The sequence below is a fragment of the Eleutherodactylus coqui genome, chromosome 10 (assembly GCF_035609145.1).
Source record: "Eleutherodactylus coqui strain aEleCoq1 chromosome 10, aEleCoq1.hap1, whole genome shotgun sequence".
NCBI lineage: Eukaryota > Metazoa > Chordata > Amphibia > Anura > Eleutherodactylidae > Eleutherodactylus > Eleutherodactylus coqui.
The window spans coordinates 67459695-67480962 of NC_089846.1; the positions used below are offsets into that span (position 1 = coordinate 67459695).

Sequence of the window (21268 nt, forward strand, 5' to 3'; positions counted from 1 at the left end):
GCTGGTTTGATGGGAACTGGAGCATATTTTCACTATCCCTTACATATTTAAAGGGGTTGCCCAGTTGTAAACTACTGATGGTCTATCCTTAGCAGTGGTCATTAATAGTAGATCTTCAGGGGTCTTTTGCAGGAGGCTCCCACTGATCAGCTGTTCACCAGGCCAGTGTGCCTGTGCACAGAGCCGATTTCTACAGTAAGCTGAGAGCTCTATCAATGCAGTGGTCAGGGTTGGTATTGCAGGCAAATTTGCCATTCATTTCAGTAGGAACTTGACCTGCAATACCAAAATTATCCATTTCAGAAAGATTAGAGCTGTCTGCTTCCTGCAAAAATCAGTCAGTACAAAAGTACTTTAGCACAGCAAACAGCGGATGAGCAGTTTCCTTGAAACAAATCCTGCCCACCCCAACTAATATTGATAGCCTCTGTTGAGGATAGGCATTCAATAGTTTGCAACTGGACAACTCATTTAATGACTTGTTAAGTAATGTCACAATGTTTCTCTTATCTTTTCTCCACCTTTCAGTATACTCCTGCCCCCTCTGCAAAATTAACTATGCTCATCCTTATTTTCAGCTAGTTTGCCCAGCCTAACCCTGTCATGCCGGACCTTTGCTAGCCTGCTCCCTGCCCTCTCTTAACATGCTTTAGTAGTATCTGTCCCATTGTACACATTATGTGGTGTAGCAGGATTTGACCTGCTATAAATATATAACATTGCTTTTGATGTATTATGTGAGAATTAACATTTTTCCCTCTTAGTGCCTGATTTGGGTTATGTAAATTGCTGTAATTATGTAGTTTACCGATAGACCAGTTTGCATATTTCACAACATTACAAGAAATTCTCCCTGAAGTTTTCTTTAGAAATGTCCCTATTCATTGGTGCAATTCCATTACTCACTTGTTTAGCTGTTACGTGTTACTGCATGACTTACAGTACGTAACCCTAATAGGAGCAGTAGAGTACCGCACTGCACATTGCTTTGCATGAGACCTTCGTACCTTACATTCTCTGGAGTAGTAATGTCAGTCTAATTAACTCATTCTTTGGCTCTATTAAGACTGTATTTAACGTCGCCATACTGTACAGCACAAATGCTGGACTGGAATAAAAGGGATTGGAATGAAGCCCCAGGACACTGAGTAAAATGTGGTCTGAACTAAACCTAATGGCCCATTCACACGGCCATATATTTGGATTGTGTTCAATCTGTGTATTCCACAGCAACCTAATAGCCTATGAGGCTATTCACATGTCCTTTTGTTTGTTTTTCTTGTTTTTTCCCTTCTTATACAGCCTTTCACAGATGAGAATAGAACATGCAATTTGCAGGTCTATAAATGTTGGATACCATATGGACTGGTGAGCAGTCTTATGGGAGTCGTGCTGATTCTCTTGAGCGCAACTCTCATATTGCTGTCTGAATACAGCTTTGAGTGTTCATTCACATGGGAGTATGCAGATTTTGGCCTGGGAATACGCAACTTATTCACGAACTGATGCACTTCGTATTCCGTGCGTGTTGTGTTTTTTTTTTTTTTGTGCACTTGAGCACTGTGTTCTTTTTCATGTGTGCCAAAAATCACAGTCCATATTAAGGATCAAATAGGACATGCTGTGATTTTTTTTTTTTTACATGACTGAAAATCCTGTGAAAAATACGCACTTGTCTTTAAAGCCATTGAAATTAATGGGCTCTGTTCACTCTATACTACGCTTGTAATGCATTGCGTACTTACACCCGTGTGAATGAGCCCTTAGGGTTCTTTCTGAGGGGTCAAGAGTGCTGTTCGAATGCTGATCAATATACATTATCAATCACTGCCATCCATGGAGTCCATAATTTACTTAAGCAGATTTGCAGCCTCATACAGCTATGTAGATGGAAAAAAATTAAAATGTTATGGCTCTTGGAAAGTGGGATGAAAAAAATGTAAATTAATAAAAAATATATATATCTGGTCTTGAAGGTTAATAAGAAAAACGGTTATTGGAATCTATGTTTGTCTGCATTTCTCCCAAAATGAAACACATATATAAGTACCCCTAAAAAGCACCTAAAAGAAACTACAACTCCTCTCGCAATAAAACAGGCCTCATACACTATGCTGGTTAAAACTGAAAATGTTATGATTGTCCATATTGAGGGACAAAAACTGAAAAATCCTTTGGGTCCTTGAAGATATAGTCCACCTGAACTAGATGGAAATTGTTGGAAAGCTCCAGCCTTACGCTCTTGTCCATGATTATTTTGGCACAAACACATACTGATTGCTCAGTCGTACATGGATGGCTTAAGTCCGGCAAAGCAGGAGCCACTCTTACAGGGCTGCTATAGCTCATTAGGGGGCTCCCAGGCTGCGGATCCCTCTTTATGACCTTTATATTCTTTAAAGGAAATCTGGATGGAGGTTCAGCTGAACGTTATCTGTCTGCTGAATGGGCAAGTTATTTCTTGTGGCATCAGAATGACTGGCTGCACCACCAAAGAGCCTTTTACATAGCCGAACATTCTCTTTGCCCGTCATCGGGCAGTGCACAGGATGCAGCTGATCAGCTGTTGAACAAGCACATGCTCATTCATCGGTTGATCGTCTTTTTGTGCAGCTGAAAAAATCATTGTTGTCAGCAACACATCTCCCTGGGGAATGTGGTGCTGGCCAAACTGTTAGGAGATGAAGGATTCTATGTACAACTGTTCAACCCCCCCCCCCCCCCCCCCATACAATCTGAATTGGCCTGTGTAAATCCAGTGTAACAAGTGCCGATCTCGTTGATCAATGCTTGTTATCCAGCTCACATCGAGTGTGTAGTATTGCTTCCGACTGAAGCAGAAACCTTTTTCTGTGCATTCGGCCTCTTTCACATGAATGTCATTTTAACGCAGAGTAGGCGCGTAAAAAAAAAAAACACGTCTAAAAGAACCAATGTTTTTTTTTTCCTATGGGTTCTTTTTTAGACAGACGATTCTCTGACGTGCCTAAAAAAATGTGCATCAAAAGATGTTTCTCTCGCGTCAGACGATAGTACTGGTCCTATCTTTTGACGGCAAAACACTGGCGGCTTCATAGACTCCTATGGGAGTCTATGTGAGCCAGCCGGCAAAGGGAGAGGGAGTTTGACAGTGGCGAGCGCTGCTCAACAATGACAGGTGTCTCTAGTAAGGCATTTTAAGTCATAAAAGTTGTTTTGCCGAGCGATGGATTTCAAAGCTGCGGTGTCGGTGCACTGCAAGAAGCCATTGCAGGCTGTGAAAAATCACAAAACATAGCGGAGGTCTAAGGGACTTTGAAAGGCCTAGTTATTGGGAGCTACTGAAGCCTGCTATGATACGGAAATATCTATATAGGACTTGGCTAGCAGTTTACATGTCAAAACACCAACTAATGAAAAAAAGAGACTGCCAGCAGCACACTTCTCACCACAATGTGGCTGGATGGGTTTTGCATGCAGAGTCACTAATAGGTCCTATCCAGTTAGGACCCACTACATCCAAGTAAGATTAAGGCAGCGGTGACAGCATAAAAAGTGCAGTATAAAATGTAGTCTTTATTCCTCCACAGTCCACATACAACGTTTCAACTCCGAGGAGTCTTTTTCAAGTACTTGAAAAAGACTCCTCTGAGTCGAAACATTGTATGTGGACTGTGGAGGAATAAAAACTACTTTTTTTACTGCATTTTTTTTGCTGTCACCGCTGCCTTAAAACACCAATTAATGTTGTGTTTGCTGAGCATTTTGTGGCTGTGATTGTCAAGGAGCCCTAAAAGAAGAGAAATTGTCACTTGTTCATGCACAAATACACTCCGTAGCGGTGAGTGTATTTGCACATGCGCTCATCTGTTTAATCCCTAAGGCTGCACAAATTTCAAGAGACAGTGAGACAAAACAGCCTAGAAATTTGCTCCTAACTTTTTGGTTTATTTCTATATATAAAAATTCTAATAGGCCACCCAAAAAGTCACACTGGTTCTAGTACTTTTCCAAGGGAGGTTCCGGGACAGAATACCACCAGAAAAATCACTGCATGCAGCGCTTTTTCTACCGCCTAAAAGCCAACATCTGAGCGGAAAGCGAACTGACCCGATTATAGTCAACGGGGTCCGTTTGGCGTTGTTCGGTTCCATCATAAGACAGAGCCGCTCAGCCACAGGGATTCCCCTTTCCTGCTCCACTGGAACCCCCAAACGTAGAAGTGGACCACCCTAAGTCACTTCTAATGGCCTTATTACCCAATACTATATACATCAGAAGCAGTAAAATGTCATTTACTAAAACTGCTTGCTTTTCAAAAATTCCTCCGAAACTGACCTCATTGACTGACTTTTTTTTAAACTTCCCTTGTGCACGGGCCAGACCACTGTGGTTTATTATTTTGGCTTATGTTGTGTTAAAAACCGTTATAACCATGTGGAAAAAAATGTTACCACACCCTGTTTTATTGTCAGGATTTCAAATGTACCACAAAAACAGGAATTGCAGAGTAAGTGGTAGCCGCTTCAATAAAAAATGAGTAGCATACAGTAATTTTAGACTTGTTTAGGGGGCGTTCACAAAACAGAATACGAATTCTCCTACCTCATGGATTGTTTGGATTAAAAAGCTTTTTTTTTGGTAAAATAGCTTCTGATGACAATATATTTTTAGTGGCATTACTTAATGTACCAGAAAATGTACTGAAAAATGTATATTACCGCTATATACAATTGTACGTTTTTTGGGAGGCTGTTTTTACTTAAAGGGGTTGTCCCGCGCCGAAACTTTTTTTTTTTTTTTCAATAGCCCCCCGTTCGGCGCTAGACAAACCCGATGCAGGGGTAAAAAAAAAAAAAGTCCAGTACTTACCCGAATCCCTGCGCTCCCGCTACTTCTTACTTACCTTAGTAAGATGGCCGCCGGGATCTTCACCCACGATGCACTGCGGGTCTTCTCCCATGGTGCACCGTGGGCTCTGTGCGCTACATTGCCGATTCCAGCCTCCTGATTGGCTGGAATTGGCACACGTGAAGGGGCGGAGCTACAAGGAGCAGCTCTCCGGCACGAGCGGCCCCATTCGGAAGGGAAAAGACCGGACTGCGCAAGCGCGTCTAATCGGGCTATTAGACGCTGAAATTAGACGGCACCATGGAGACGGGGACGCTAGCAACGGAACAGGTAAGTGAATAACTTCTGTATGGCTCATAATTAATGCACAATGTACATTACAAAGTGCATTAATATGGCCATACAGAAGTGTATAACCCCACTTGCTTTCGCGGGACAACCCCTTTAAGGATGTTGGGATCTTTATTTTGTGTTTTCTCCATGGATCAATATTAATATATATAAAAATAGTAGAAACGCTTGCCAAAACAAGATGGTTCCTACATTTCTGCAGCCTTTTAGGTCCGTTTCAGATGAGCCTGCTGCGACACATTTTTGCATGTGTATTATGGACAAGTCCCCTGCCCTGACGTGAACTCGCTGCATCATAGGGCTCTATGGTGCCATGAATTTGGGTCAGTTATATTTGTGATCCTTTCTGCGTTATGGTTGTATACTACAGAGACATCACTCTTCCGTGTATAATGTAACAATTCCTATATACGGACAGGTTCACTTATTTTATGGTCATGCGATGTTAACTATGTACAGTATATTGCTAGTTTGGGAGTGGACCGCGGCGACCATCCCGGCAGCATTCTGAAAGAAATTCCTTGGATGGTTGACAGCCGAGGCCTTGCATTTCATTGGTTGCTGCCAGTTCCCCTATGAGGGTAAGAAGTTTAGCTCTGGAATCCCAAACACACGTGCACTGAGCCACGGAAAACAATTCCAAAAATGACTAAAATGCAGTTCTGCTCTCTAACCAGTCGCAACAGCATGGTTGCCTTACCGGTAACCCATTCACTGCTAGTGAGGTCTGCTTTCAAGAACGCTATGTACCAGGGACATTGTTAATGTAAATACACGTACTAAACCCCTTCCTCCCCCCTTTTCCGTCTCCGCACCAGGAAACAATGTCCTTTGTGAAGAACTGTGAATTGCCTTTAACAGTTTTCTATACATTGTCCATACATTATAGTTTTAAGCTTGGCTTCATACTTTATTGTCAGTCCACGGCCAAGGGTGTGGAGCACCTTCCTTCCATAGTGGCCATCTAATTTTCTCTGGCAACTAGGGTTTCTCGGAACGTGGTCAATAGTTTCCCAGATGCCAAACATCAAGAGTCTTCAGTTAAGGTTGACATAATGATTTCAGCCAGGAAAAGTCCTTGGGAAAGGTCTCCTTGGTAATAAAGTTGGTCTTTACGGATCTCTCTAGATGAGTTCTGGCATACATGGTGAAGTTTGTCGCACTACCCATGATCAGGTTGATGTTTTTATCCACCTATGCTCAGGTAGACATCCTCTTGCCCGTCCTCATAGCTCCTTTTTCCTGTGAAAAAGGAGCAGAATTGGTTAATTGCCAGTCAAGCTGAAAGTGGTCTGAAATACTCCGTATGCTCCACACCTTGGCCTGATCTCATTGTGTTGACTTAAAAAATTGGGCTGCTTTTGGCAACTTTCAGACATGGTGGAGTTGTTGTGTGTTCCACACTGATAATACACGGCAATTGACTTTATGTAGTCAGGAAATTTACAATACGTAGGGTGAAATCCGCAGCATGTAGAAAACGTGAATTTTGCAGTACAATAAGTGAGCTCTGTATGGACGTAGCTTCGTATGGGTGAAAAAGAGAGCTTGTCCTCTTTTACCTCGTGTATTGTATTCCAGAATTCCGTACTTACACACTAGTTATCAGGATTTGGAAAGTGGACGTGGCGTATATAAACACTAAATGGCCACATCAGATCAGCATCTAATAGTGCATTAGACCTTCTTTGGCCTTTGGAACTGCTGAAATTCGTCATGGCAAAGCCTCCACTAGATGTGGAAATCGTTCTACAGGAATATTGGCCCTTGTGGACTAGAAGCTTTCTGCAGTTGCCATAAATTAGATGAAGGTGCTGACATACTCTGACCAGTTTACAGGAAGGGGTTCATCGATTGATGGTGCTTGTGCCAAATTCTGACCTACGATCAGCACGGTGCAAAAGAAATCTGGATTCATCTGATCAAGCAATGTCAGTGATCCTGTAAGGGGTTAAATGTGTGTGTGTGTGTGTGTGTTTGTGTGTGTGTGTTTGTGTGTATATATGGTGCTGTATACAATTGTATTGCATGTTGTATATGTACAACAGACATTGTAAAGTGTCTTGTATAAAGCCTTATAGAATCCTGGCCGGTATTCTAAAGACAATGCTATAAATCCTTATAGAATCCCGGCTTGTATGCCTCCATATATGTTTTTCAGCAGTTTTGGAAAGCATAGTCATCTACATTTGATATATGATCGTATATGATATCCTTTTTTTCCTTTTCACAATGGGAGTCAGTGGCAGATGCATATGGTACACACGTTCTTAGGTTTTCCGATCATTGTACAAAGATCCTGATCATGTCATGTTGTGTGTCGGTCCGGAACAGACCCAACCTAATGTGGATGGAAGCTTAGTGAAGCAAGTGATGTTTCCAAAGGACATCTGCAGTACAGGGTGATAGACGACAATGCTACAAAGAGGGGACATTAGAATAACGTATGGAAAAATCCATTGGGAACTTGATTTCATACACAGCCTGACCATATAGAGGTATATGTTTTGTCTTCTGTGTTTAGATTAATGTCGCAGCAGGCAGATACTCTGAGTTACTGGGCCACCGGTTCCAATTCTTGTCTGTGACGTTGGCGTTATCTTTAGCTGCGTAGGTCCTGTAGTTACAGGAAACCTTACATACAGGCAGTACATAATGTGTGGGCTGTACCATGTTCTATTAACCCATGGTGTGCTTGCTCTCAAGGCCGCGCTACTCTTAGCTATTTTTATATTGCATGACCTTGCTCTTGCACAGGCTTACATTACATAGACTTCTCATAAATGATCCTTAGCATAAAGAGAGTGTTCGCTAATTAAAAATGGGTATGTATAAACCATTGTACAATCTGATTAGATAAAAAGTATACATTTTTATGGACGTCGTCACTTCAGATTATTGCTTGTGCCAGCTTGATGATCCACTATATATAGCAGCGGTACAAAGTCTCTAAATTTTGGTATTTGAGCCAGGCAGTACCTAGTTGAGGTGGGCATCACAAGTCTTTAGTAAACCTCAGTGGCGAACAAGATTACATGTTGTTTTCCAATAGAGAAGGACTTGAACGAAAATCTAGTGTCACAAATATAGTTGGACCTCATGTGTTTAAAGTTTTTATCCTGAGGGGACTAGTGTTGAGTGAACCACAACAGTCCCCCTTTCCCTAATTTGAACTTCACTCTTTGGCTAAATACAGCAAACCAACCAAACTTTTGAAAAGTTTGCTCATCACTAGTTGTGTGTCCTAATGAAGCTCCTGGACCCCAATGCAAAATCTGTAACAGAGCCCCGCACCATCACTACCACTTTTTATACTGGTGTTTTCTTGTGACAGACAGTCCTTTGGGCCTCCTCAGGCAGAAGGGTCCTGGATGTGATTGCTACCTCTGCACCTCCATAGCTATGTTTGTGTGTATGTTGCGTAGTTTAAGGAGTAACCCTTTTTTCTGGACATTACCCCTTGAGTGGGCTCATTAGCTTTTTCTACACAGTGGCATTGCTTCTTTAAGAGTAACCTTGAGGAATGCGGTGGCCCCTGCCACGAGGAGATTTATCTTCAGGATATTGTGAGGGTTCCTACAGTGGTGACGCAGGTGGGGCCAGCAGTGGGAAAGTTTCGGGCAATTTATTGTATAGTTCCGCTTTGTATGTAGACTCGGACACACTGGAATGAGTAGAGAGTATTTTTATCTTCCAGCTTTCCCAGTACAGCTGAAAGCTTGGATGATCTGCTGAGCGGGCACTTGCTCGGATGAGATCCTCAGTTATGAGAGGCTTGTGGAGTATAGTTAATTTTATAATTATTAATTAACATGTAAGATTGAGTATCTGACTGTTATATTGCATATGTGGAAATTGATTATATAGCAATTCTAATAATACTTCTACAGATGGAATTGATCCTCTTCTAAGTGGGAGTGAGCTGGTGTTGCAGAAGCCATTTAATCGCCATAGACTATTTGACATCTCTGATATATATATATATATATATATATATATATATATATACACACACACACACATTTATTTAATATCTGTGTTTTACATGGCAAGGATAAAATTGGAACACGCACACATTAAGTGGTGAAGTAGCTGTCGTATATCATTCGCTTGACCCGCATTTACACTGGACAATAAGGCCGCCTTTCCATGGGTGACAGAATCACACAAGATTTGTTCTTTTGAATGGGGTCATACACTTGAGCAAATTGTTCCCGCATTGTGTCATGTTCTATCTTTCAGCGTACTTTCGCATTGCAGCGCCTATTGTTTTCAGTGGGGTTGGCGGTAGCATCGTGATGCTGCATGCACGCGATACGAGGCTTCCCCTTGGAAACAACAGGAAGATCTCTGTGATCCCTCTTCCCTGAAGTGATGCGAGGCATTTTGAAACAAAACCCCCGTATCTGCAGGTAAAAAGCATGCCGGAGAACGTGAATTTGGGCCGTGATTCACGGCCTCATATCATGCTCGCCCGTGTGAGGTTCGCCTAATTGGTCAGTTTTGAGCGTTCATTGTACCATAACTGCGACGCTAGTCAACCCTTCTGCTGCTCCTTTCTAATCAGCACATCGTTACAACCTCTGTTTATCCGAAAGGATTTGCCGCAAACAAACAATGATTTTTAGGTCTGCAGGAAGATCCAGTTGGCAGTAATCTAACTGATCGTTTGGACGCTGCACGTGTTCACACCTAACTATTGTCGAGAAAAAAACTTCTTGACTTAAAGGGGTTGTCCCGAGGCAGCAAGTGGGTCTATACACTTCTGTATGGCCATATTAATGCACTTTGTAATATACATTGTGCATTAATTATGAGCCATACAGAAGTTATAAAAAGTTTTATACTTACCTGCTCCGTTGCTGGCGTCCTCGTCTCCATGGTGCCGACTAATTTTCGCCCTCCGATGGCCAAATTAGCCGCGCTTGCGCAGTCCGGGTCTTCTCCTCTTCTCTATGGGGCTCCGTGTAGCTCCGTGTAGCTCCGCCCCGTCACGTGCCGATTCCAGCCAATCAGGAGGCTGGAATCGGCAATGGACCGCACAGAAGCCCTGCGGTCCATGAAGACAGAGGATCCCGGCGGCCATCTTCAGCAGGTGAGTATGAAGACGCCGGACCGCCGGGATTCAGGTAAGCGCTGTGCGGGTGGTTTTTTTAACCCCTGCATCGGGGTTGTCTCGCGCCGAACGGGGGGGGGGGGGGGGTTAAAAAAAAAAAACCCGTTTCGGCGCGGGACATCTCCTTTAACGACTATTCGCACGATTATTGTACCATGTTCAAGGCCCTTTAGTTCCATGAGGCAATTACATTACACTACACAGCCAGAAGCACCATGACACCATGGGATGTTGCAACTTAAGAAGATAATACTTTGTTGAAGTCTTTAATCTTGAGCCACCACTGATTTCCAGAACAGAAAGGCTCTACAAAGCTCTTGAACCCCTTTAGCACTACTCGGAGATTTCTGTCTCTGCCACACCATTGATGTGAATGGCCCTTTGCTTAGTCCTATGGCTTGTGCATGCATGTTTTAGTGTTGAGTGGGAAATAAGCTTTTTTTTAAAGCCCTCTGGATGCATTTTATATCCCACTGGAAAATCCAATATTCCCAATCCTTCTATCCACCAGCATTTGCCATCAGTCAGTTGGAAGACCCCCATGCACATTAGATCTTCAGCTGATCCTGCCAAAAGTGCTGACATTTTTGCAATGTGAATGGCTTGTTATAAAGTGTTATGAGAACTCTATGAACAGAATTCTCTGCACAGTGTCAAAGGGGTGTAAGCTATCAATAGAGCTATGATACCCCCAGATCACATGTTTTACCAATGCAGTCTTCTCACAGTTATATAAGATATAGCAGAAGATCATTTTCAGTGGACTTTCCCTTTAAATTTGACATGATGATTTATAGATTGGGAATGGACTAATAGCTGGAATTAGCAGTCACTTTTTGTTTTGATACTTTTGGCATATGATGTGCATTATATAGTATCATGTTATAAATTACTTTTTCATGTCTTCCAGGCAATGGTTGCTTGTTATCCGGGAAATGGGATGGGATATGTACGACATGTAGATAATCCAAACAGGGATGGACGCTGCTTAACCTGTATTTACTACCTAAATCAAAACTGGGACACACAGGTAAGTTGTCTCACGTCCTCTATGACTTTGAAATGGGTAGACTTCATACCGCATTGATGGTGTTTTACTAAGGGTCCATCACATGGGTGTATTTTCTGTCTGTATTCAGTCTTTTTTTTTTTTTTTTGCATGTGTAAAAAAACCTCATTGTACATGGATGGCACACGTATGTAAAAAAAAACGTACACGTATGCAACAAAAAATGCATGTAACACACAACAAAAAAATGCAGTGATAGTTTTACACGAACCGCAATTGCATACTCCTGTGTGAATGAGCCCTAAAATAGACATCTCAGGCTCTATTCACATCTGCGTTCGGGTATTCATTTTTAATTAATCAGTTTACTATCCTACAAACTAAAGTTCTTGTCTTTTTTTTGGTGGGTGGTAAAAATAGAGTTGCAGACTATACTATTGTTTCTATGAAAAAATGGACATAAACTAAGAGGCCTGAAAACTAGAGATGAGCGAGCACCAAAATGCTCGGGTGCTCGTTACTCGAGACGAACTTTTCGCGATGCTCGAGGGTTCGTTTCGAGTAACGAACCCCATTGAAGTCAATGGGCGACCCGAGCATTTTTGTATATCGCCGATGCTCGCTAAGGTTTTCGTTTGTGAAAATCTGGGCAATTCAAGAAAGTGATAGGAACGACACAGCAACGGATAGGGCAGGCGAGGGGCTACATGTTGGGCTGCACCTCAAGTTCACAGGTCCCACTATTAAGCCACAATAGCGGCAAGAGTGGGCCCCCCCCCTCCCAACAACGTTTACTTCTGAAAAGCCCTCATTAGCAATGCACCACACTACCTCCAACAAAGCACAATCACTGCCTGCATGACACTCCGCTGCCACTTCTCCTGGGTAACATGCTGCCCAACCCCCCCCCCCCCACAACCCAGTGTCCACAGCGCACACCAAACTGTCCCTGCCCAGCCTTCAGCTGCTCTCATGCCACGCCACCCTCATGTCTATTTATAAGTGCTTCTGCCAGAGGAAAAGCAGGCACACACTGCAGAGGGTTGGCATGGCTAGGCAGCGACCCTCTTTAAAAGGGGCGGGGCGATAGTCCACAATGCTGTACAGAAGCAATGAGAAATCCAATCCTGTGCCACCTCCATCTGGAGCTGCACACGTGGGCATAGCAATGGGGAACCTATGTGCCACACACTATTCATTCTGTCAAGGTGTCTGCATGCCCCAGTCAGACCGCGGTTTTTTATAAACAGTCACAGGCAGGTACAACTCCGCAATGGGAATTCCGTGTGCACCCACAGCATGGGTGGCTCCCTGGAACCCACCGGCGGTACATAAATGTATCCCATTGCAGTGCCCAACACAGCTGATGTAATGTCGTGCTTAATGCAGGTGGGCTTCGGCCCACACTGCATGCCCCAGTCAGACTGGGGTTCTTTAGAAGTGGACACATGCAGTTACAACTCCGTGTGGACCCACAGCATGGGTGGCTCCCTGGAACCCACCGGCGGTACATAAATATATCCCATTGCAGTGCCCAACACAGCTGATGTAATGTCGTGCTTAATGCAGGTGGGCTTCGGGCCAACACTGCATGCCCCAGTCAGACCGGGGTTCTTTAGAAGTGGACACATGTAGTTCCAACTCCGTGTGGACCGACAGCATGGGTGGGTGCCAGGAAGCCACCGGCGGTACATAAATATATCCCATTGCATTGCCCATCACAGCTGAGGTAATAAATTCATGTTTAATGCAGGTGGGCTTCGGCCCACACTGCATGCCCCAGTCAGACTGGGGTTCTTTAGAAGTGGACAGATGCAGTTACAACTCTCTGTGGACCCACAGCATGGGTGGCTCCCTGGAACCCACCGGCGGTACATAAATACATCCCATTGCAGTGCCCAACACAGCTGATGTAACGTCAGCTGTAATGCAGGTGGGCTAAAAATTAATTTGATTACACTGTAGGCGAGGGCCCCCAAAAATTGGTGTACCAACAGTACTAATGTACCTCAGAAAAATTTCCCATGCCCAACCAAGAGGGCAGGTGAAACCCATTAATCGCTTTGGTTAATGTGGCTTAATTGGTAACTAGGCCAGGAGGCAGCCCAGTTAAAATAAAAATTGGTTGATGTGAAAGTTTCAACGCTTTAATGAGCATTGAAACGTCTAAAAATTGTTTAGAAAAATTATATGACTGAGCCTTGTGGGCCTAAGAAAAATTGCCCGTTTGGCGTGATTATGTGAGGTTTCAGGAGGAGGAGCAGGAGGAGGAGGAGGAATATTATACACAGATTGATGAAGCAAAAAGGTCCCCGTTTTTGATGGGGATAGAGAACGATGCTTCCATCCGCGGGTGCAGCCTACGTATTGCTTAGGTATCGCTGCTGTCCGCTGGTGGAGAAGAGAAGTCTGGGGAAATCCAGGCTTTGTTCATCTTGATGAGTGTTAGCCTGTCGGCACTGTCGGTTGACAGGTGGGTACGCTTATCTGTGATGATTCCCCCAGCCGCACTAAACACCCTTTCTGACAAGACGCTAGCCGCAGGACAATCAAGCACCTCCAGGGCATACAGCGCGAGTTCAGGCCACGTGTCCAGCTTCGACACCCAGCAGTTGTAGGGGGCAGAGGCGTCACGGAGGACGGTCGTGCGATCGGCTACGTACTACCTCACCATCCTTTTACAGTGCTTCCGCCGACTCAGCCGTGACTGGGGAGCGGTGACACAGTCTTGCTGGGGAGCCATAAAGCTGTCAAGGGCCTTAGAGACTGTTGCCCTGCCTGTGCTGTACATGCTGCCTGATCTCCGCGCCTCCCCTGCTACCTGGCCCTCGGAACTGCGCCTTCGGCCACTAGCGCTGTCGTATGGGAATTTTACCATCAGTTTGTCCGCCAGGGTCCTGTGGTATAGCAACACTCTCGAACCCCTTTCCTCTTCGGGTATGAGAGTGGAAAGGTTCTCCTTATACCGTGGGTCAAGCAGTGTGTACACCCAGTAATCCGTAGTGGCCAGAATGCGTGTAACGCGAGGGTCACGAGAAAGGCATCCTAACATGAAGTCAGCCATGTGTGCCAGGGTACCTGTACGCAACACATGGCTGTCCTCACTAGGAAGATCACTTTCAGGATCCTCCTCCTCCTCCTCCTCCTCAGGCCATACACGCTGAAAGGATGACAGGCAAGCAGCATGTGTACCCTCAGCAGTGGGCCAAGCTGTCTCTTCCCCCTCCTCCTCTTCTTCCTCCTTCTCAGCGCGCTGAGATATAGACAGGAGGGTGCTCTGACTATCCAGCGACATACTGTCTTCCCTCGGCTCTGTTTCCGAGCGCAAAGCGTCTGCCTTTATGCTTTGCAGGGAACTTCTCAAGAGGCATAGCAGAGGAATGGTGACGCTAATGATTGCAGCATCGCCGCTCACCACCTGGGTAGACTCCTCAAACTTTCCAAGGACCTGGCAGATGTCTGCCAACCAGGCCCACTCTTCTGAAAAGAATTGAGGAGGCTGACTCGTACTGCGCCGCCCATGTTGGAGTTGGTATTCCACTATAGCTCTACGCTGCTCATAGAGCCTGGCCAACATGTGGAGCGTAGAGTTACACCGTGTGGGCACATCGCACAGCAGTCGGAGCACTGGCAGATTAAACCGATGTTGCAGGGTGCGCAGGGTGGCAGCGTCCGTGTGGGACTTGCGGAAATGTGCGCAGAGCCGGCGCACCTTTCCGAGCAGGTCTGACAAGCGTGGGTAGCTTTTCAGAAAGCGCTGAACCACCAAATTAAAGACGTGGGCCAGGCATGGCACGTGTGTGAGGCTGCCGAGCTGCAGAGCCGCCACCAGGTTATGGCCGTTGTCACACACGACCATGCCCGGTTGGAGGCTCAGTGGCGCAAGCCAGCGGTCGGTCTGCTCTGTCAGACCCTGCAGCAGTTCGTGGGCCGTGTGGCTCTTCTCTCCTAAGCTGAGTACTTTCAGCACGGCCTGCTGACGCTTGCCCACCGCTGTGCTGCCACGCCGCGCGACACCGACTGCTGGCAACGTGCTGCTGCTGACACATCTTGATTGCGAGACAGAGGTTGCGTTGGAGGAGGAGGAGGAGGGTGGTTTAGTGGAGGAAGCATACACCGCTGCAGATACCACCACCGAGCTGGGGCCCGCAATTCTGAGGGTGGGTATGACGTGAGCGGTCCCAGGCTCTGACTCTGTCCCAGCCTCCACTAAATTCACCCAATGTGCCGTCGGGGAGATATAGTGGCCCTGCCCGCCTGTGCTTGTCCACGTGTCCATTGTTAAGTGGACCTTGGCAGTAACCGCGTTGGTGAGGGCGCGTACAATGTTGCGGGAGACGTGGTCGTGCAGGGCTGAGACGGCACATCGGGAAAAGTAGTGGCGACTGGAAACTGAGTAGCGCGAGGCCGCCGCCGCCATCATACTCCGTTTCCACAACCCTATACGGCAGCATCTCCAGGCTAATAAATTTGGCTATGTGCACGTTTAACGCTTGAGCGTGCGGGTGCGTGGCGGCGTACTTGCGCTTGCGCTCAAACACTTGGGCGTGACGGCTGGATGCTGCACTGACAGACATTGCTGGATGGGGCCGAGGACAGCGGATGTGAGGGTGTGGGTGCAGGCCAGGAGACGGTGGTGCCTGTGTCCTCAGAGCGGGGTTGGATCTCAGTGGCAGGTTGGGGCACAGGGGGAGAGGCAGCGGTGCAAACCGGAGGCGGTGAACGGCCTTCGTCCCACCTTGTGGGGTGCTTGGCCATCATATGTCTGTGCATGCTGGTGGTGGTGAGGCTGGTGGTGGTAGCTCCCCGGCTGATCTTGGCGTGACAAAGGTTGCACACCACTGTTCATCGGTCGTCTGCACTCTCAGTGAAAAACTGCCAGACCTTTGAACACCTCGGCCTCTGCAGGGTGGCATGGCGTGAGGGGGCGCTTTGGGAAACAGTTGGTGGATTATTCGGTCTGGCCCTGCCTCTACTCCTGGACACCGCACTGCCTCTTGCAACCTGCCCTGCTGCTGCCCTTGCCTCCCCCTCTGAAGACCTGTCCTCAGTAGGCGTAGCAAACCAGGTGGGGTCAGTCACCTCATTGTCCTGCTGCTCTTCCTCTGAATCCTCTGTGCGCTCCTCCCTCGGACTTACTGCCCTTACTACTACCTCACTGATAGACAACTGTGTCTCATCGTCATCGGCCTCCTCACCCACTGAAAGGTCTTGAGACAGTTGCCGGAAGTCCTCAGCCTCATCCCCCGGACCCCGGGAACTTTCCAATGGTTGGGCATCAGTCACGATAAACTCCTCTGTTGGGAGAGGAACCACTGCTGCCCAATCTGAGCCGGGGCCCGAGAACAGTTCCTGGGAGTCTGCCCGCTCCTCAGAATGTGTCATTTTCATGAAGTGAGGAGGCTGGGAGGAAGGAGGAGCAGCAGCCAGAGGATTCTGAGTTGCAGCAGTGGACGGCGCAGAACTGTGGGTGGACGATAGATTGCTGGAAGCACTTTCTGCCATCCACGACAGGACCTGCTCACACTGCTCATTTTCTAATAAAGGTCTACCGCGTGGACCGATTAATTGTGCGATGAATGTGGGGACGCCAGAAACGTGCCTCTCTCCTAATCCCGCAGCAGTCGGCTGCGATACACCTGGATCAGGAGCTCGGCCTGTGCCCACACCCTCACTTGGGCCTCCGCGTCCTCAGCCGCGTCCACGTCCTCTAGGCCTACCCCTACCCCTCAGCATGCTGTATTACCAGTAATGCAGAAACAGGACGCTGTAATTAAATGTGCCGCTTATTGGCCTGTGGTTGGAGGCTGAGTTCGCTTACGGAACGCCAGGAAATAATTTGGCGCAAGCCTGCTGTAACACTTAGCTGGCTGCGTATGATTTTGTAGAACTACTACACCCAGCACAGACAGACCCAGAACATTGAGCACAGTCACAGGCAGGCCAAATAGATTTTTTGCCCCAAATTTTTTAGCAAAGGCCCACTGCCTATATTCAATCAATATGTCTTCTGTCCCTGCCTAAGCACTTCTGGCCCTAGGGTATGTCAGAGAACTGCAGAGTGTTGCACTGTGAACTGCAACACAGCGGTGATTTCAGAGCCCAGACAGAGCCAGGAAATAATTTTGCGCAAGCCTGCTGTAACACTTAGTTGGCTGCGTATGAACTTGGAGAACTACTACACCCAGCACAGACCCAGAACACTGAGGACACTCACAGGCAGCCCAAATAGATTTTTTCCCACAATTTTTTTTGCAAAGGCCCACTGCCTATATTCAATCAATAATATTAATATGTCTTCTGTCCCTGCCTAAGCACTTCTGGCCCTAGGGTATGTCACAGAACTGCAGAGTGTTGCACTGTGAACTGCAACACAGCGGTGATTTCAGAGCCCAGACAGAGCCAGGAAATAATTTTGCGCAAGCCTGCTGTAACACTTAGCCGGCTGCGTATGAACTTGGAGAACTACTACACCCAGCACAGACACAGAACAGTGACGACACTCACAGGCAGCCCAAATAGATTTTTTCCCACAAATTTTTTTGCAAAGGCGCACTGCCTATATTTAATCAATAATATGTCTTCTGTCCCTGCCTCACCACTACTGGCCCTGCACTATGTCTAATAACTGCAGGGCGCAATGCTCTGCACGGCTGATATACCAAAAAAAAAAAAAAGTGCAACACTGCAAAAAGCAGCCTCCACAGTACTGCACACGGTCAGATGTGGCCCTAAGAAGGACCGTTGGGGTTCTTGAAGCCTACAATAACTCCTAACACTCTCCCTATAGCAGCTCCAACAAGATACCACTTTCCCTCAGCTATGTCAGAATGCATCTGTGGCGAGCCGCGGGAGGGGCCGATTTATATACTCGGGTGACACCTGATCTCGCCAGCCACTCACTGCAGGGGGGTGGTATAGGGCTTGAACGTCGCAGGGGGAAGTTGTAATGCCTTCCCTGTCTTTCAATTGGCCAGAAAAGCGCGCTAACGTCTCAGAGATGAAAGTGAAAGTAACCCGAACATCGCGTGGTACTCGTTACGAGTAACGAGCATCTCGAACACGCTAATACTCGAACGAGTATCAAGCTCGGACGAGTACGTTCGCTCATCTCTACCCTCAAATACTGTACTCTACTGAAAACCTACTTGAAATAAAAGGGAAGCTAAGCAAAATGGTTTACTTCTGTTTTTCTGTCTCTGAGACGGAACAGAAACTTTGAATGCAGATGTGAACAGAGCCTTAGGAGAGCGGGCGAGTCCTCTTTAACAACCGTAGCGCAATAACTTTGTTACTCCACTGGATAACCCCTCTGAGTTCTGTAGGGCATCTGTGTCCCTCCCACTGGTCCACTTCCTGAACTCCTAAACTGCATGCTGCTAGGAAACCTCCCATAACCTTATGCTGCCGTGCTCAGAGCTTGCAGAAGTTATTCATTAGGAAGTCTGACATATTCCCTAATGTAAAATAACAATGGGAGAGTCTAGTCTCCAATGTCTCCAACATCTTTCCGACTTCATTATTATCCTCCAATAGCTGCAGCATTCTCCTTCCTGCCTGGTACCCCTGGTCTCTTGATGTTAACAATCGGCACACTTAACTGTCTCTGTGTCCTCCCTTTCCACCCCTGCCCTTATCTTTCGCATTTACCAAACATGCCTGTCAACAAAGTACCCTTAAAGGGATACTCTTAAAGGGATATTCCTATCTTATAAAGTGACGGCCTATAACTACAATATACCATCACTGTGTGATTGGTGTAAGACTGAATTTTGGGACCCTGACAGATCCTGGAAATGAAGAGGCTGCAATGCTGATTCAGCACTTGCCCCCTTCTAAATTTCCCCAATACAATACTTCTTTCTCCTGGCCTTTCGGCTTTGCAGGGGATTGTAGCGCAACCCCATTCACACTTTGCTGCACAGCAAGTGACTGCAGCGTCACTGTGCAGGAGCAGCTGTGAGGGAGGAACTGAGTTCTCAGGACCAAAGAGTCCCAGAGGTCAGTACCTCGCTGATCATAAAGTGGTGGCGTATCAAAGTGATATGCCATTACTCTACATGATTTGAAAAATGCTTTAAAGATCCAACCAACAGCATTTATTACGTAACCGCATGATGCCTAATAAATGATTGATCACTGGGGTCTGACCGCTGCGACCGCAGGGATCATGAGAGCATGATTACTGCTCCATTAAGTACTATGCAGCTAAGGAAGATAGCCAAGTAGATTACACTTGCGCACTGCTGCTCGATTCACTAAGTGAACTTGGATGCACCATTCTAAATATCATTCCCATGATGCCTCATTTTTTTCCTATGCTTTTTGTCGCACGCTACTGCGTAATGCACTTTGAATAGGAAAGGATTACTGATCTGAGCTCATGGAACTCAACGCAGTTGACAAGATGAACATCTTTATTAGTCCTAATTAGAATAATCTGAGACAAGAACAAACTCATAAAAAAAATCCCTCCCTTAGAAAGAGTTGTTGGAATGGAATGAAATTCAACTATATAATGTGTGATTGTAACGCTAATGTAAGTAAGTGATTACAATATCAGAGCAAGAGGAGAATTTATTGCAGAAAACTGAAGGAAGGCTCCAGTACCCTGTTTGGCTGCATGTAGTTTGGATGCATGTTGTGATATAGGCGGGCATGGAGGTGCTAGTACCCTGTTATACTGCCTCTAGCTTGGATACAAGATGTGAGACTGGAGGGCATGAAGGTGCTACTCCCTGTTGTACTGCCTGTAGCTTGGATACAAGATGTGATACGGGCGGGCATGGAGGCTCTAGTACCCTGTTGTACCACCTCTAGCTTGAATACAAGATGTGATATGGGCAGGTATGGAGGCTCTAGTACCCTGTTATACTGCTTCTACCTTGGATGCAAGATGTGATACGGGCGGGCATGGAGGCTCTAGTACCCTGTTGTACTGCCTCTAACTTGGATACAAGATGTGATACAGGTGGGCATGGAGGCTCTGGTACTCTTTTGGGCTGCCTCTAGCTTGGGTGCAAGATGTGATAAGGACAGGCACAGAGGTTCTAGTACCCTGTTGTACCACCTCTAGAATGAATGCAAGATGTGATACGGGCAGGCATGGAGGCATTCAACCACCGTATGGTATCCAACGGCATTTCAGTCCACATTTGCTGTTACTCAGCCTCTAGATTGTGCAAACTCGTAGATTGTCGAAGTTGGCGTCCCAGATGGTCCCATACATGGTCTATTGGTGATAGGTCTAGCGACCGGACAAGCCACGGAAGTGTGTCAATGTTTCGGGGACATTCCTATGACCCCCTTGCTCTATTATCCTGCTGGAAAATGCCTCTTGGAAGCCACCATGAAAGGAACACATTTGGCTGCAGGATGTCCTGAACATATTGCTGAGCTGTCATTGTCCCTTGTTCCACTACTAGGAGTGATTGACTGTTGTATGCAATGACCCCCCCAGACCATCACACCAGCAGAGGGCAGTGTGCCGCTACACAGGAAAGACAGGATTGAAGCGCTCACCCATAAATCTCCAGGCACGAACACGACGCCATCAGTTTTCAAAACTAAACCTGGCTTTGGCGTTGAAGACAACCTGGTTTTGCTCCATAGCAGTCCAGTTTTATCGTTCACGACACCACTGCAAATGGGAGCAACGGTGGGTGTCAAAGGCATTACATGTAATGGGCGCTGTGAGGCCAAATGTCCTTCATCCAAGTGCCTGGAAATGGTTCCGACACACACAGGGGCCTGTAATGATTGTGCCACCTGTCTCTTGATGGCGGACAATGAAACAGTTGGAGCTGCTCGTGATTGTTGGACAATCAGACGATCCTTTCTACTGGTTGTCAGTGGAGGACATCCTGAGCTCGGTCACCTTGTGTGCGTGCCCTTACTCATTCACTGGTCCCAACACCTAACTGTTTGGTCAGAGCAACCCAGATGGTGGGCAGTTTGTTGAT

The 21268-nt window shown here is 46.4% G+C and overlaps 1 protein-coding gene across 1 annotated transcript in view; it reads left to right on the forward strand.

Annotated features, from left to right (window-relative positions):
- Positions 1–21268, forward strand: part of EGLN2 (egl-9 family hypoxia inducible factor 2) — a 45595-nt gene that overhangs the window by 15385 nt on the left and 8942 nt on the right. Inside the window, exon 3 of the mRNA XM_066581232.1 lies at positions 11208–11327. Within this exon, the coding sequence (XP_066437329.1) occupies positions 11208–11327 (120 nt within the window). The remainder of the gene's footprint in view (positions 1–11207; positions 11328–21268) is intronic.